Below are 17113 nucleotides of genomic sequence, written 5' to 3'. Positions count from 1 at the left end.
TAATTAACGTCAAAATTAATTCTAAACTATTTCAAGTTTTAATTGTATCCAGTTGTTAGTAAAATAGTAAATTAAATATTTGAATTTAAAAATAAAGAAGCTATTGTTGATAATGTGAACTTGCACTAAAGTAATGAAAAAAAAAAAATTTATGGAAAACAATTTAATTTGGTCGGTAAAAAAAATTTTATCCATAAAATAAAATCTGTTCCTTAGAATTTTCTTCTCTCATATTCTTATATTCTATCGACACTGTATTCAAATTACAATAATCCATACAACAGTGAATAAAAAAAACTCTTATAAGTATTGTGGGATAAAAAGATCCGGTGAAACTTGACGCAAAGTACCCTCAATTCGATAGCAAAAAAAAAAAAAAAGAAAGAAGAAAGAAAAAGAACTAAAGTAGTGACAAAGGCTGATGAAGAATACTAGAAGATAAAGTATAGCATAGTAATAGTATTAGCACAGAAGGAAAAGAAGAATAAGAATAGGAAGAAAAATAAGCTTATATAATATAAGTCTTATAAAACCAGAGTGTCGTCATGTTATGTGTATGAGCTCTATCCAATATCTTTTTATGCATTCTTTGTGACCTCAGTCTATTGCTGCCATAACACTGATCGTCCTTACTTGAGCGAAATATTGGTGTCTTCACCTATTCTAACCACATCACAGTATATCCATAAAGTTCCATGATTTTATCTCGACTTGAATCTAATTCCATAATTCACCGATATGACCTTAGAAACTTCCCCCAAGACGTACAAGTCAACGAATAAAAAAATCACAAAAAATATTTGCTTTCTTCTTAGAAAAAAAATAATAAACACACGTGCCTCTAGGGACGTATCTCCATGAACTCATTTAGATTGGAGCTAGTGAAGGCTATTTAATTACGATTAATTTTCGTCCGCAAGCTATTCTACCGCTTTTTTACCGCTTACTCATGAATCATTTCTTGTGTCGTCTCCCCTATCATAGTTTTTGTGAAGAAGAAAAAGATTACTACGAATCGCTTACTAAGCTATAAGTTATGAATGTTTTTCGAAAAAGTGTTACTTTTATGGAATACATTACATGTCGAATTAAATACTCTTAAAAAATGACAGAGAATAAATTATTTGTGATTCTTAAATAATAGAATAATTAAATGTTGCTTGTTTATTAAAAGCTCCTTTTTCAATACTAGAAATCGATTAGTTAATTCATTCCGTATCGGCTTTAAAATTATCTTCGACTTGTACAGTTGTTATTGAATACGATTGCAAGTTCGTGACGTATACAAGTAATTGAAGGCTAGAGTTATTTTTTATTCAACGACGGCTATTTTAGTTGAGAATTGTCGTAGGAGTGTTAAAAAACTTGAATGAATAAGTTTTAGATTACTGACCCTTGCATTAAATAGTTTATAAAAAATTTTTCGTTAGTAAAAAAACAGAAAGATTGTGAAATTTTTTTTGGCAAAAGATTTTAGACTATAATTTTGATTAAAATATCGATAAAATATTTTTAATATATTGATACATCATTTTTGTCATGGATGAGTTATAACTAATAAAAACTAGAGGTGAAAAAAATTTTTTTCGATGAAAAACTGAACAAATAAAAAAATTGCATGGTTGTAATTCAACAATTGATCATAAATTTTTGAATAATTTGTAAATTTTGAGATTTGATCAACAAATTAAAGTTGATGCAAAAATTTTCCAATATTTTTACATCAAATTTGATATTTTACATCAAAAAAAGAATAAATATCAAATTAAAAAAAAAATACCATTAATATAAAAAACATCAAAGAAATCTTACTTGTCCAATATTATCAAGCAACTTGTATTGATTAAGCTGGAATGCGCCCTGCTTGTTATCAATACTGACTCTTCTACTTTCCCGAAGTGGCCGTCTGCGTATCCTAGGCGATCCCTGCGGGCTACCGTACGGCGAATAAGGGCAATAAGGATAGATAGGTCTGATCCCAACGGCTCCGGTATCTCCCAACCTTTGATTAGCTCCACTGGGATGGGAAGCTAGTTTTCCAACCGGGGACGATCTGGCGGCATTGAACGATCCAGCTTCCAAGCACGAGTTCTTTTGAACCGGCTGATACTTTATCAGGGGTGCGCTTTCAGTGTGCAAAAGCACCTTATCATCTGGGATGCACAGAGTCGTCCCAGGAATAGCTTCTTCTTCAATGTCGTGGCGAGTTATCTGCAGAGACGTTCGTCTATCCATCAGCCTGGGCTCTCCGTCCTCGCGGTCCTCAGACTGGGTCGACAGCAGCTGGTAGACTTTAACAGACCTCGGGAACAGTTTCTTAGTGTCTAACTCTTCAGTTTCATTCCGTTTTTGCGATTTCTTGATGCGATTCGCGCGTCTTTTAGCAATGAGAACATCACCATTATCATCGTCATCATCATTATCACCATCATTTTCATCGTGATTGTCAACAACGACAGTGAGATTCTGCGTAGTGCATGAAGAAGGACTCACGTCATCCAGAGGTCTCTCCGAAATGCTTTCCAGCTCCATCGTCGAGGACAAAGGCGAACTATACTGATGGATTATTCTACTGCGATGCCTCGTAGATTTGGGACTTGAGTTTGGAGAGGACGTCAATCCTTTAAGAGGTTTACGAAGACTTTCATCAGCGATATTGAAACTTTGGGATCTTGAACTCACTTTACTTATTGATCTAAATCCGTCTATATCATCCACCTTTTTATCAGACTTCAAAGGCTGTAAACAATCTCTCCCAGAAACTATCTTTTCTAATTCTATCTCAGATTTTTTATCTTTTTCTCTGCAACATGATTCTAGATTATTTTTTATTAATCCGCTGTCATGTGTCCTTGATAAAACCTCAAGAGATTTATCGACAATGCTTTGACGCGTATCTTTCAGCATTGCTGTACTCATTTTTTCATCAGTATCACCACTACTGATCAAGGTCGTTTGTCCAAGTCTATCACGAATCTCCTCGATATTTTTATAATCTGACCTCTCAGAGACACTATTCAAGGCATCGATACAATCTCGTCCATCATCCTCCGACATATCATCAGCGTCCCCTTTAATATGACTTTCATACTCTTTATCATAAACTGACATTTTCTTAATCCCAATATAACTCAACGATTCTTTTCCATCAGCTTCATTCTTGACATCCAACTGGTTTTTCGATCCCGGCAAACATACAATATCATTGTCATCATCATTATCAGGAGACGAACATTTAACGTCCTCGGCTATTTCTTTGAGCTCCTTAATATTCGGCATCTCAATGAGCCCTGCTGTTGACACTTTCCGATAAATAACTTCTGAAGTTGGCATTCTTTCAGATTCGTCTTCTCTTTCTCTGGTGGATGTAAGTCTACTGAGATTCAATCGCTTTGCTGACGAGGATCTTCGCCTTTCTCTCTGGAAATCTTTCGCGCTGCTGAAGCCTTGCAGTGTTTCGATGGTTGTTGAGTTTCTGCGATCTTCATCAAAAGTACTCAGGTTACTGGAGTAACCGCTGCTCTCGCGTCTCGGACGATAATACTTCGCTAAAGTCGGATGATTTACAACCGACGAATCTTTCTCCAATTGACTCAAATCTTCACTGTTTTTGCAGGATGGAGCGTAAACTGCGGGAATCCGTTGGTTGTTTGGTAACGGAGGTAATCTGCTGTTAGACGTAATTGTGTTATTGGAGGACAAGTTCCTTATCGAATCATAGGGAACGACTTTTTGGAGGAGCAATCTTTCCTTGAGTTCATCCAATTCGTCCAACTCAGTGTCGTCAAGACACACCGCGCTATCCTTTCTCGTGTCCCAATTTGCTTCGGGTGCTTCTGCTGACAGTGAACTTCTTGATTGTTCCCGATAAGTTTCTCGTAATTGATGATATTCTTGTTTCTCGAGGATTTTATCACCAACAATGACATTGGCTTGCCGAGATATATTGACGCCGTTATCGTTATCGAAGTCCTCGTTGTCTTCTACAGCTATTTTTTGGGGCGAGCAACTACTCTCGAGGGACCCAATGGTGCTTGACAGTTTTTCCTTCACTGACAGTAATGTTGAAACTACTGTACTGGGACCCGGTTTTGTCACTTCTAATGGCGTTGCCAGCAAGTGAGACGACGAGCTCGGGGATTCCTCGTCGATTGCCACGTGCCTGGAAAAAATGTATTTATTCATCTTGGACTTTGTTATTCATTTGATTAATTTAAATGGAAGTGCTTAAAAATGTAAACTTTTTTTTTAGCAAAATTTGCCTTCAATCTACTAAATTTATATTGAAAATATCATCCAGGTATCAAAATTAATCGATCGATTAATGAACCTCTTCCGAATAATATCGTTGGGACATAAAAAAATTTTTTGATGTTAAAATAAAAATATTATATGCTTTTTTATATGATCTATAAACACATCATATAAAAATAACTAATTTTAAGCTGTCTAAAATTTTCCCTTAATTTGATAAAAAAAAAAAAACAAATTTCCCGAGCTTCCACGGGCCCGAAAATTTATTTTTATAACCTTGTTAATTGACGTGACTGACGGATCGATTTTTAAGTAGTAATTTAATTGATAATCAATGCAATGGAAGTTTAAAAATAGTCGACAAGGATAGCAAATAAAGTGAGTTGTCATCGAAAAAAAAAATCACTGGGTAATTTTTGTCGAGAGTTTAAAAAATTAATTACTGTTTCACATAATAACGCTGCGTCTGCTGAGAATCTTTACAAGAAAAAACAGCCAAGTACTTGAATTGATAAAAAGAAGCTATTTTCATTAAATTAATTTAACCAACTAATTAAGTTTTAAATTATTTTCTTTATAAAATGTTTTAGTCTTAAAAGTGGTTATATAATAAAAGTAAAACAATTAATTTTTATCGATTCAATTGTCGGGTTAGCTTTGTCTTCAGACTGTAATTTATTGTCTCATAATTGTGCCACGAAAACTTGGACGATAATTTTACGGTAGATTAAACAAATCTTTGAACGACCCATTAAATCTATTGTCAAGTGAGAAGAAATGAAGAATTTTTTATTTTTGATTTTCATACTCAGTATGCATCTCTCTATTCAGGCTTATAACAAATAAAATAAAATAAAATAAAATTTAATGGCAACTATTCAGTGTAAGATCTTCTCTTAAAATTGTGTATAAAAATAAATATAAATATCGATTATAGTCACAACCATCAGCTTCCGCTCTAGACAGGTTCGCTATATTTCTCAAATCTATATTGGGTTATTTACAGGTCGTTAAGTACCAGAACCACAAAAAAAATATTCCATCTGCTGAGAGTAATAAACCAAGCACAGATACAGATTCAGATAACACTTTGGGGTGATACTTAAGCGAATATGTCGCGCCTCAACAAACTTGCAATTTAAATCACGTCGCCGAGTGACTGTTAAAATATGAAATTCAAATTTATATGGGATAAGAAGCAAACATGTCAGCTACCGAGAATTTAGATTAAATCATACTAATATATTGTTATGGAAAAAATATTGAGCAAAACGCAATAATAAATTGATGGAAAAAAAATATTCGAGTTTAATATTTTAGAATTTATTATTAAAGATTATATTTTTATACGAAAAATATTTTTAAATAAAGACTGAAAGAGAAAAACAGCTATTTGATTTTCCAAGTGACAGAATATATTTAAACGAAAAGATTCTGACAGACTTGAAATTACATTAAAAATCTGAGATTGTGGTTCGTTCCTAAAAAGACCGAGCACGTTTGTATTATATTTGGTATGTATAATATAAAGCTTGTTTGTCATTGATGAAAAATAACAATTCCAAAATGTATTTGTAATTTTATTCACAATTTAAAACATCTCTAACTAATTTTATTAATTATTATTCGTAATGAATAACTTATTCATTGAAGTTAAACGATTTTTATTAAACTAACAAGTTCAGTTACACTCACATCGATTCATCCATTATGAAAATAACAATGATCGGCAAAAGTTGTTGACAAAAACAACTAAATAACTGGGTATTTTATTTTTTTATTTAAAACTGATACTAATGCAAAAAAAAAAAAAAAAAAGAAAAAAAACTGTAATACAGTGTTGTCACCACAAAATATAAACTTATATTATGGTTAGAGAGATAGATATAAATTTACGGTAGATTGTTCCCGATAATCTGAGCCAAAAGTTTAAGTCATGAGGGCAATGTTTATGTATTGAAGTTTAGGATAAATCCCACGCTTAAACTTTCTGCTGTGTTTGTGGATTCCTTTCTGTTTACAATTGTTCTCTTTCTTACTCATTACCACTCACTTATTCTTCCTACTCCATGTATTCGAGATTGTATACCGACGATATGCTCAACACTAAGTCTTTAAGTATTTTTGGAAATATTTGCTAATTTAATAGCTCATTTTTTTTTTCAAATTAAAAATACGAAAATTTTGAAATTAAATAGATGGAAAAAAAATAATCCTTTATTAAAAATTTAATGAGACGTTTTTCGTTGAATATCAATGAGTAAAATTTGTAAAAATATTAATTAATTAAATTGTCGATAATAAAAATTAAAAAATGATATTGTATTTTCAAAGTGATGCAATAAAAAACAGAAAAGTATACAGCTCCAATTTAAGAGTCTTCTTTGAAATAAAATATTTATAGCAAAGCAAAAAAGATGCAGGGTAATAAGTTTGTATATTGTTTTCAATACTTATGTTTATAAATTATTGCACCGATCAATATTGCATTAAAATTGATAATTTTTGGAAGCTAAAGATAACTCATTCAATAGAATTTATTGATCGTCATTGCTCGGTAATATAAATAACGAAAACCTTTCAGAACTCAAGATAAATAAGCGTTTTAAAAAGAAAGCTTAAAGTATAACAAATTAATAAAAATTTTATAGAACTATTAATAAAATAAAGAGCAAAAAAAATATACAAATTACGATTGAATCAATGAAAAAAAATTTATTTGATTTACTACGAGTCTATGAGAGCATCGATATTAATTTAAAATGACGGAATATTATAACATCTCACTAACAAGAAGAAGAACCACTATTGATTAATTTAAAATAAATTAAGATTTAATCTTTTAACGTCTACAATATCAAAGAAACGTCAATGAATTTTATTTATTTATTTATTTATTTAGAAAAAAAATGACAAGAATCAAGAACCAGAGATTGAAAATAAATATCAGCTTGTGTTAAATTGTTAAATGGCAATTAAATAAACGGAAGGATATAGAAAGGTGACGTTAACTGGTTACAATCAATGGCGATAGATTTACTCGGATAATATAGCATTGGATTGTTATCGGTGATTGAGAAAATCGTCAACTGTGAAAATAATTATCGTATATCTACACTAACAATTTGTATTTTTATTATTATTGGCAAGTTTTAATTGGGAAACAAAATAATGAATTGTGATAATTCTCAATCTTAGTTTTATGACATTATTTTTAGTAATTTTATTGACTAATTTAACAAAAAATTGTTAGTTATTGTTTACTGATTTAATATTATTATTATTATTTTTTTTTTTTTTAATGAGACATTAAAATTTTTCCAGCTTATAAGAATATTAAAAACAAGCCAATATAACGATATAAGTTACCCTAAATATTAATAAATTATCGATCGAAAGTAACAATAACATCAAAGTTTTTGATATCAATACAAGTGAATAAAAATATAAATATAATAAATATTGACGACTAAATATAACCTGTGAACACATATTCTCATCGAGTATTAATTTTGATAATCATCATAACACGGGTTAAATCAATAGAAAAGATATAAATTACATATAGTAATTACGTGGAAGTTAGAGCAGCGCTATATTCCCTCAGGCCTCGTAATTCAATAAAATTTAGTGTGTGGTATCGTATCTTGGAGTAATTGACGTGACAAGATCTACAACGAACACATGCGATCTAAAATCTATTCATATAATATCGAAGCTTGTTTTAATGAGAGGAATTTTTTATCTCAAAGATTCCGACCTGGACCAGTTCAATTTTAATTAATACAATGTGAGTTGGGGAATTCCGATCCTCTCGATGCGAGTCATTGTCAACTTTCACTTCACGAGTCATTCAGGAGTTATTCTCAACAAACCCAATAGGCAAAAGTTAAAATTATGAGCCTAAAATTTAAAAAAATTTTTTAAATGACAATCAATAGCGACAAATTTAAATTAATGATTTCTAATTAAATTCACTATTTTTATCATAAATACTTTTAAAAACAACGCACGTCATAAAAGATAGTGAACTGTGAAACATTAATAAAAAATTTGTTTTTATCGTGGTGCTGACATCAATTAAACATCAATAAACGTTTTAAGTATTAGTTTAATACTTATTTACTTGAATGATCAAAATTTTTCGAGAAATCATAAATTTATGTTTAATTTTCTTATAAATGAAAATTTAATAGGATTATATCGGCAATATCAAGAAAACAATGAAGATAAAAAACAGCTGACTAAAGAATCAATTGAAATACAGAACTGCGAACTGCGGCAAGACCTTGTATTATGTGTTCTGTTTCTATTGAATTTTTTAAGTATCCAATGCAACACAAAGTTGTTATCTCTCATCGAGTAGTCCCGTGAGTCTTGACCCACCTATCGCCCCCACATTTTTTCTTCCCAGTTAAGAGAAAAGGTCAAGTTGTAACACACAATTCTTGTCACGTTGCCATAAACTATATAATACCGTCTTATATTATTACGCGATATCGAAAGATGAATATGATTAATTCGGTCAGCTTTTTTTATGTACTCATATTCATATTATATTTCTGGGCAACGTCATCTAAGTGCAGAAATGAATAAACTGCTTTTGGGGATAATAAATATACGCGTCGGATGATATTTATGGATTCAGTACTAATAATCCTCGAATATTTAATGGAACATAAAACCACTCCTACGTCAAGCTTGATTGTTATTATTATTGTAGTATTTTATGTTACGTAGCGAACGTATGGTATTTGTGGCATTTAAACTCGACACTTCACCTAATTAAATTATGTATAGTTAGAAAATCCTGGAAATAAAAATGAACGTTTCAAAAATTTAATAACCGAAAATTTTAATATTTTTTTTTTTAATTTAGCTGGTGAAAAAAATTTTTTATACAAAATTTTACGCCTAAAATGGCACATCTTAAACTCTGATATTGATTCAATATTTTTTTGTATTGTTATATGATATTCTACAATATATATGACGATAATACCATCGGAATTATACCAAATAAAATATATTATAATTAGATTGAATAAGCACAAGTATCCAATAGTATGTTTAATTACACCGTTATCCATAATGACATAGATCACTATTTATCAATATGTAATCAGTCAAATATCATTTTTCTTCCCGGTAAATTTTAATAATAAATATAATTTGAGTTATAACTAAAGTTCAATGTTGACGTAAATGATAAAAGCCGATAAAAAAGATTTTAAATAAAAATTATCCGGTAAAAATTAACTTTCGAAAGTACAATCAATTATTTCAATGCTCTGATTTTAATCAGCAAAACTTTTATCAGGTCCAAACATTCAAATGCGGTTTGATTTTCAATAAAAAAAACTGACTTAAATTTTTTTTGGATCCCCGTCAATATTAATGTATTTTAAGTCACAGGACGAAGGAAGCAATACGATTACGGCTATTTTACATACTTATGCAATTGTTAATGAGACATACAGAGGAATTTTTTTTTTTGATAGATAGGTAAGACTTAAATACAGATTTACATGTGTTACAACGGGTAATCATTGAATAATGATTTATCATGTTCTATATATAAATATACGCGAACACATGTTATGAATGACGCAAGTGATAAAGCTGATGCCACAAAGAAGCCACAGTAATGGAGCAATGTAGTTAAATCGTTGTTATTATTTAGTTTCCATCGAATATTGCGGGAATACACTATCAAAATTCCATATGTCTAATAGAGAAGGCATTCATAAATGTATACAGTAAATCAAAAATGTAACCGAATAGGAATTAGTATAGTAAAAGTGTATAACTGAACTTTGGTAACGAAATTTATGTTGAATTTTATATACTAAAGATTTTTTATCACTCACTATTTTACGGTTCAATAATCCGGAGAATATTTTCATATGCTACATTGCATTATTCATTATTTCATATTTACTTTTTTTTTTTTTTTATGTTTATATATTTATACAGATGCATACGTCTTAACTAATACGTTTATTGAGAAATGTTCTTGTAATAATAATTTAATTGGTGTTGTATAGTTATTTACTTTTTATGAAAGAAAAATTCCATGAGGTTTTTTTAGAATGAACTATGTAACGCTTGTCACAACTTTCATCTTCGTTACTATGATACATAAATATATTATGTAGAATACTTGATGCAAGGTATTTTTAATAAGAAATTAGCGCAATTATAAAATTGTCATTTTTCTATATTTATATATATTTTTTTAATTATGTATGTAAATTATGTTCTTAGGTTCATTTTTTCGCAAGAAAAATTTTTTATGATTTTATAGATGTCAATATATGTAAGATTGTTGTGAAATATTATTTTCATCACTATTAAGTTTATAAATCTTTATTATTATTGATGTTATTTATTTTTAATCTTGTTTGTAAATTATAAATCATTATTATTTCTTATATATTAAATCAGAATTTATCTCCGACAATTTTTGGATTTTTATGTTAGTATAATTAATTTAAAAAGCTCTTCATTATGATTAACGTAATGAAATGTTTAAAATCGTGGGTAGAATGAGAGTAATTTTTTTCAAATAAAAATTGTGCAAAAAAATAATGACTGTCAATTTTCCCACACAAAATTTCATTCGATAGCATGTAATTTTATAATTACTCGTACGTGGATATATTTTTCAAAGTTTACGGAGGAACAGGCTTTTATCATCCCACGTAATCAAAACAATTTCATACATATATGTGAGCGCTAAATAACCATTGTGTATAAAATATAGTAAGTAAACAAATATGAACGCGGTGTATTTGACATTTATTGAAACTGAATAAACTTTTTAATGCCTACATAAAATAAATAACGACTGAAAAAATATTCAGTGATTCAAGGATTCACTTTGTTTCTTTTTTAAAGAGTTTTTAGTAATTATTTTACTCATATCGAACATTAAAATCGTTATTTTTTTTATTTCATTTTTTTTTTAGTAGTCAAAACAATATAAATTAAAAATATATTTTTTCTAATTGTAGTGAATTGAATAAAAAATTTAATTTTAAGAATTTTTATTTTGCATATTATTATAATGACGATTAAAATACAAATTTTTTAAAAAGGTGAAAGTTATAGACACGCACAAATGCGATAAATTTTTTTTGAAATCCCTTAGGTAGATAACCGGTTCCGAATCTTTTAAAGATGAGTGAGTCCGACTAGACCCGCATTTTTACAAAAAAATATAGCACATCTTACACTTAAAGTCTTTTGAAGCGTGAAATCTTAAAAGCTATTATTTTTACAATAGATATAAGTTCATAAAATTAATAAAAGCTTCAATTTTTTTTATTTAAAAATCATAATTTGTAAATAAATTACCCAAAAATCGTAATTAATTAATAGAAATATCTTGATAAAGGTATTTTATTAATTTTTAAAACTATTTAAAGGAAATTCTCTCAAAGGAATGTCAATTAATTACACTTTCTAATTTTTTTCTCTCTTCTTTTCGTAAGTAACTTCATTCAACACTAACTCAGTATCATACCTTACTAATTTATATATTATATCTTTTCCAAAGCTTATATACTTTCTTGATTTAATTTTTTGGCATGGACTAAATGCGCAACTCCGAGTAAAATAATTTATCTTTTCAATAACATCGAACGATTTTTTTCAATAAATTTAAAAAGTTAAGTCAATTTAAAAGTTTTCTTGTACCCGGATAATTAAAAGCGCACTGCAGATGACAGAAAAAATAAGTTACTCTTACTCTCGAAATAATTATTCGCACGCGGCAAAAATATTATTCCGCTGTAAATTATAAATTGTAAAGAACAATCAATGTCTTTAGTAGAATGATAAAAATTAATTCATAAAATAATTTGAATATTTTAAAATAAATTTTTTAAATGATATTTATAAATTAAAAACTGCTTGGAAAATGTTTTAACGCCTCATATTCCCAAATTATGACCAAATTTATCGTTGTCTTTCATCACAATTCGACTTACCGTGAAAAAAGTAGTAAATGGATGAGTGCTTCGTTAAATAAAGTGATAATGACTAATTATTAATTGTAATTTAAAATTAAATATCAACACAATAAAAACATTAGCAAATAACAACACTAAACACAAATTTCAACAAATATTAAACTCGTAAATTAAAAGTACATGGAATGAATTCTGTGGGCTGTATAATGTACAAAAACACATAAAATAAATTTATTTCCAAGTAGTATGAAAATAAAAATAACAACGTAAGTCTATTTGATTAGATCTATATAATTCGGAGTGAATTTTATTGGAGATAGATAGTCAATAAAATACATAGATAATATACAAATCATAAAATTATTGACACGTGTTTTCAGATCGGAGCTCATACTACATTTAAACACACTGTTTTTGTTAACATTTGTGGTCCCGAGACTCTCTTCCGACCTGCGCCAGATCCAGAACCAGACTCTGACCGTAGTGGTCTCAGTCGAAGTTCGGACCGCGTGTTTCCCACCACCAATCGCGCTGTAACCAACGACGCGACCCCAGCGTCGCAACACCGTCCTCGACATATCATTTGTGTCTATGTTTGTATATATATATGACTGTTTATAGTCATATATATTATAAATGCGATGTATAGACAATTGTTTAAATATGTGATAATGTACTCACCTGATTATATACCATTCACTTTAATTAATATCTTGATTGAAGTCATTTTACCTGGACTGTAAATTTTTTACTCAAACTTGCTATGATTTTTTAGATCCTCAAGAATTCGCAAGAGATTTATAGACTTTCAGATGTTAAGAATTCAATTAGCTTATTTGATATTTTCTGCAGGGACAGAAAAGTTCATTTGATTAAAGAGAAATAATCTTGTACCAAGAAAATTATCTTGAAGAATTTCTTTGTCTTATATCAAGTAGAAAAAATAAATTTTTAACTTGATGTAAAAAAATTTCTTTGCTCAATTAATTTTCTGATTAATTAAATACAAGAATGTTCTTCAAAATTATTTTTTTCTTTTAAGATTTCTTTTCTTAAATAAAATTATTTTTTTATTAATGTACAGAAATTGTTGATTAATTTGACTAATTCCCTTAATTATTGATACTTCTGTAACATGTGTTCTATAATTTCAGTGGTAATACCAAGACACATGATGACAAATGGAAGATATATGTTCCCGGATGAATATACACTACTGCCGGATGTATAAAATTATAACGGTGGGATTCAATTTAGCTTACAAATTTAATGTCATCACTGAAAAGGAAAAACCTTTGATTTGTCACTGAAAATTAGGCCACGTTCATTTTTATCAACATTTTTAAGAAAAATTATCAAAGAAAAATATATAGTAATCATTGATCATATTTCCATCTAAAAGTTTCAAAACTACTTCTTTCCATAGAATAAAATGTCAAAATTTTCGTTTTCAATATTTTTTAAAATGACTTTTAATTAATTATTATGAAATGCATAAAATTGAAAAGAAGCTAGTCAAACATCATTTACTATTCCTATTTACCCACTAACTCTATTTGAATGAATAAATTTAAGATCCATATAATTACGTTCTTTCCGGAACAGAGCAGAGAAATACGTTTAATATGTGTCAGTTTAAACTGGAATTTACTTTAATATATGCAGTTTGTATTAATTCAAATAACCTAGCAAACATAAACCTGTTGTTTTGGTAGGATGTTTAGTGTAGAGTATGACAAATTGCAAGTAGCGCAAATAGACATAAACGGTATTATATGCAATTCAACATGACGATGGTTTCGACTATTTAGAAACTTTTTACTTATATTTGAGCTCATAAATTTCCATAAAAAACAATAAACAAGGCCTTTAAAATTTATAGGCCACTTTACTCAATTAACTGACACTGAAATTCCTTTTGACCATGACTTTATATATCTCAGATCATATTTGTTTTTGTTTTCCGCTCCATTGACGCATTGGCTTAGATAGTAAGATCGATCGTTGTGCAAACACGTTGTTATTTTACAAAAGAAAATTTCCTTCCGTAAATGGATAAACACTGTTTTTTTATTTTAATTTAACTTTACTGATATTCATATTTTAATTTTTTTCCGGACTCACATCACACCTCCCCGATCTCCTTAATTTATCACTAGCGCGATTCTTACTCTCATACTTTAATATTGTGCATAATTTTCAAATTTTTTTAAATTACAAAAGTCTTAGTAAAATTGTCAACGTATTAAAAAACAATTTTCAAAGTATAAGTGTATTTTATCATTGTGCAAAGGTTATCGGAAGTTTATCGGCTGTCAGGGTCGCACAACAATTTAATGCAGTAGTTTATCGATTGTGTTGTTTAATTTGTTTTACGTAAACCTTTCATTTCGAGAAAATAATGTCGGAATTGAATTTGTAAAACCCAAATGACATGTGCTTCGTGTTAATTATGTTTACACGTTACTTACTTACGGTGCTACTGTAAACACACTTAGTAAATTAAAATGATGATATAATCAGCAAAGTTGTTATGTATTACTCACAACCGAGTCATTACTTCAAACTTAAATTATTAAATAAATACAGTATATAAAAGTTCCCTACTCTGATTGAACTACGATTAATAATTTAAACCCTCATTATCATTTTAACAAGGAACAATGATAATAATCATTTGATTACTTAAATGACAGCAATAAAAATGATTGAAAATGAGATCCCACGTGTTTTTTTTGAAATAACTCTAATCCTATGAAATTTCAACCACAAGATCTTATTACAGTAATTGATATCGAGTATCATTATAATATGATAGGTTTTATTTTTATTCGATAACGCATAAATTAACCGGATTTGATTATTATATGAGGCGATTTTACTAAAATTAAAGAAATACATTTTTTCTCAAGTTTTGAAAGGAATAATTAAAATTTTTAAAGGATATTTAAAATTTTTATTCCGATATTATTAAATGCAAAATATCACGGAAAAAACTTTTTAAAACCATCTTGAAAGAAAATGTGAAATTTACACAATGAAAAAAATTTTTTTTCAGAGAGATAATTATAAAACTTTTTTAGAAAATTAAGTATTGTCTTTTATAATTTAAAATATTATCAATATTTTACTCAAAATTACTATTCCAAATTTTAACAAAAAGTCACTTACATAAAACCAAGCAGTAATTTTTCTTGCGAATTATAAAAACATTTAAAATTTAAAAAACTTATCCCAATAAATAAAATCGAATACAAAACCTTTCGAGCGATTTGACAGTGAAGAGCAGACTAAGTAAAAGTTAATTTAAATGTTAACTCTCATGGCTACGTCATGCAAATAAAACGATATGCCTGAACAACTTTATAACATAATAAATAATTGGTGGGAGAACCTTGACCAAGAACCAAGAACTTGACTAACATAAAGTTTCGCAAAGTCTGGAGTTTAAATACTTTAAGAGCCTTGTATTGCTGCACGAAAAGCACTCGGTGGATCTTATAAGTTAACATACATGACCATAAATATATATATTTATATGCACGTATATCTATAACATTCTGCAAAAGCACGCGACAATTTAAGCACAATTGAGTTTATTTAAGCACTTATTTTTTTTTATCTTACTATTATTATTTTCTCTACCATGAAGCCATTTTAATTATAGTTATTATGGAATAAATGTGTTTAATTAATTATACAACTAATTCTGCATTCCTTAAGTCAACTTTATTATCATTACCATGAAAATGAGTTAGCTGGTGAATTTATCGTTATCAACCACTTTTTTCCTACTGACACCACAACACGGAATAAATTTATTTTAAATTGAAACGTTTTTTCTTGAAATTATCTTTATATTTTTTTTATCGTTTTAGTGAGCATAATTAGGGATGACGTATTGGTTGTAATTACACGGTTTTTTGTCGAAGCATTAGTTTTATTTATGTTTGTAGAATACATGAAAAAATGCCTTAAAAAAAATTTATGAAGGTTTATGAAAATAATAAAAGGAAGTTGTAAAAAAATCTACCCATTTATTAAAAATTATTGGCTAAAAAACTTCTGCTTGCTCTAAATTCTAAAATAAATTAAGAGACTAGAATTTGAGCAATTTTTCATCGATAGACAATAAAAGTCTATGCAATTTGTTGAGAAATTTTTGTCCCGTATCAATTTCCGCGCAAAATTTTTGTGTTATTCTGTTTGATGAATATTTTAGATACAGAGCCAGTAATATTTCAATGAATGAAATGTATAACTTTTAACGACCGTTTTCCCAAACAGAATTTAATTAAAAAAATGTTCTATCCTGCAGCTTCAATTCTTCTCCTAAACGTACTGCATGAATATATTTTTATTGAGAATTATTATTATTACTCCCATTAAACAAGATTGATTATAGGAAATAAGTATCAAAATATTTGTTCACATTTCTCAAAAATCGAAGGTAAAAAGTTAAAAATTTTCGAGTAAAAACTTTAAATTAATTCCAAAATGAACAAGCTTAAGTTAAATATAGTCTGATCGGTATCAAGCACGCTACTCTACCTTGAATTTTATCAACTTATTTTTAGTCGTACTTATAGCATTAAATAAAAAAAAATCGTGACTAAAGTCAAAACAATTTTAAATACCGTAAAAAAACGAATGGCAACCACAAACAGCCCACTTTATAATCATTAAATTTTCTATTTTTATTTAAACAATTGTGCAGAATATAAATAATTGAATTGATGAAAAAGGTCTAAATATAAAAACTAATAAGTCATTTCTTTCGAAGCGAATCAAATGGAAAGTTACGCAAGTCTCGGACAGAATTGAAAGTCGAAACCGGTCGCGAATGAATGAGTATACAATATGTATTATATTATTGGATTAGA

At 28.7% G+C, this 17113-nt stretch overlaps 1 protein-coding gene across 4 annotated transcripts in view; it reads right to left on the bottom strand.

The window, feature by feature from the left end:
* LOC141526134 (uncharacterized) overlaps nt 1–17113 on the bottom strand; it is a 30156-nt gene that overhangs the window by 6580 nt on the left and 6463 nt on the right. For 2 of the 4 annotated variants that reach the window (XM_074240940.1, XM_074240941.1), the window contains exon 3: nt 1813–4162. In XM_074240940.1, the coding sequence (XP_074097041.1) occupies nt 1813–4162 (2350 nt within the window). Of the gene's footprint in view, nt 1–1812; nt 4163–5949; nt 5979–15401; nt 15422–17113 lie in introns of those variants that run through there. The other 2 variants (XM_074240943.1, XM_074240942.1) reach the window with 2 other exon arrangements.

This window comes from Cotesia typhae, unplaced genomic scaffold (assembly GCF_013202065.1).
Source record: "Cotesia typhae breed Kobodo isofemale line unplaced genomic scaffold, CoteBio_Ctyphae contig_33, whole genome shotgun sequence".
NCBI classification, from domain to species: Eukaryota; Metazoa; Arthropoda; class Insecta; order Hymenoptera; family Braconidae; genus Cotesia; species Cotesia typhae.
Note: the sequence above shows the minus strand (reverse complement) of the source record. Positions and strands in the feature narration are given on the sequence as shown.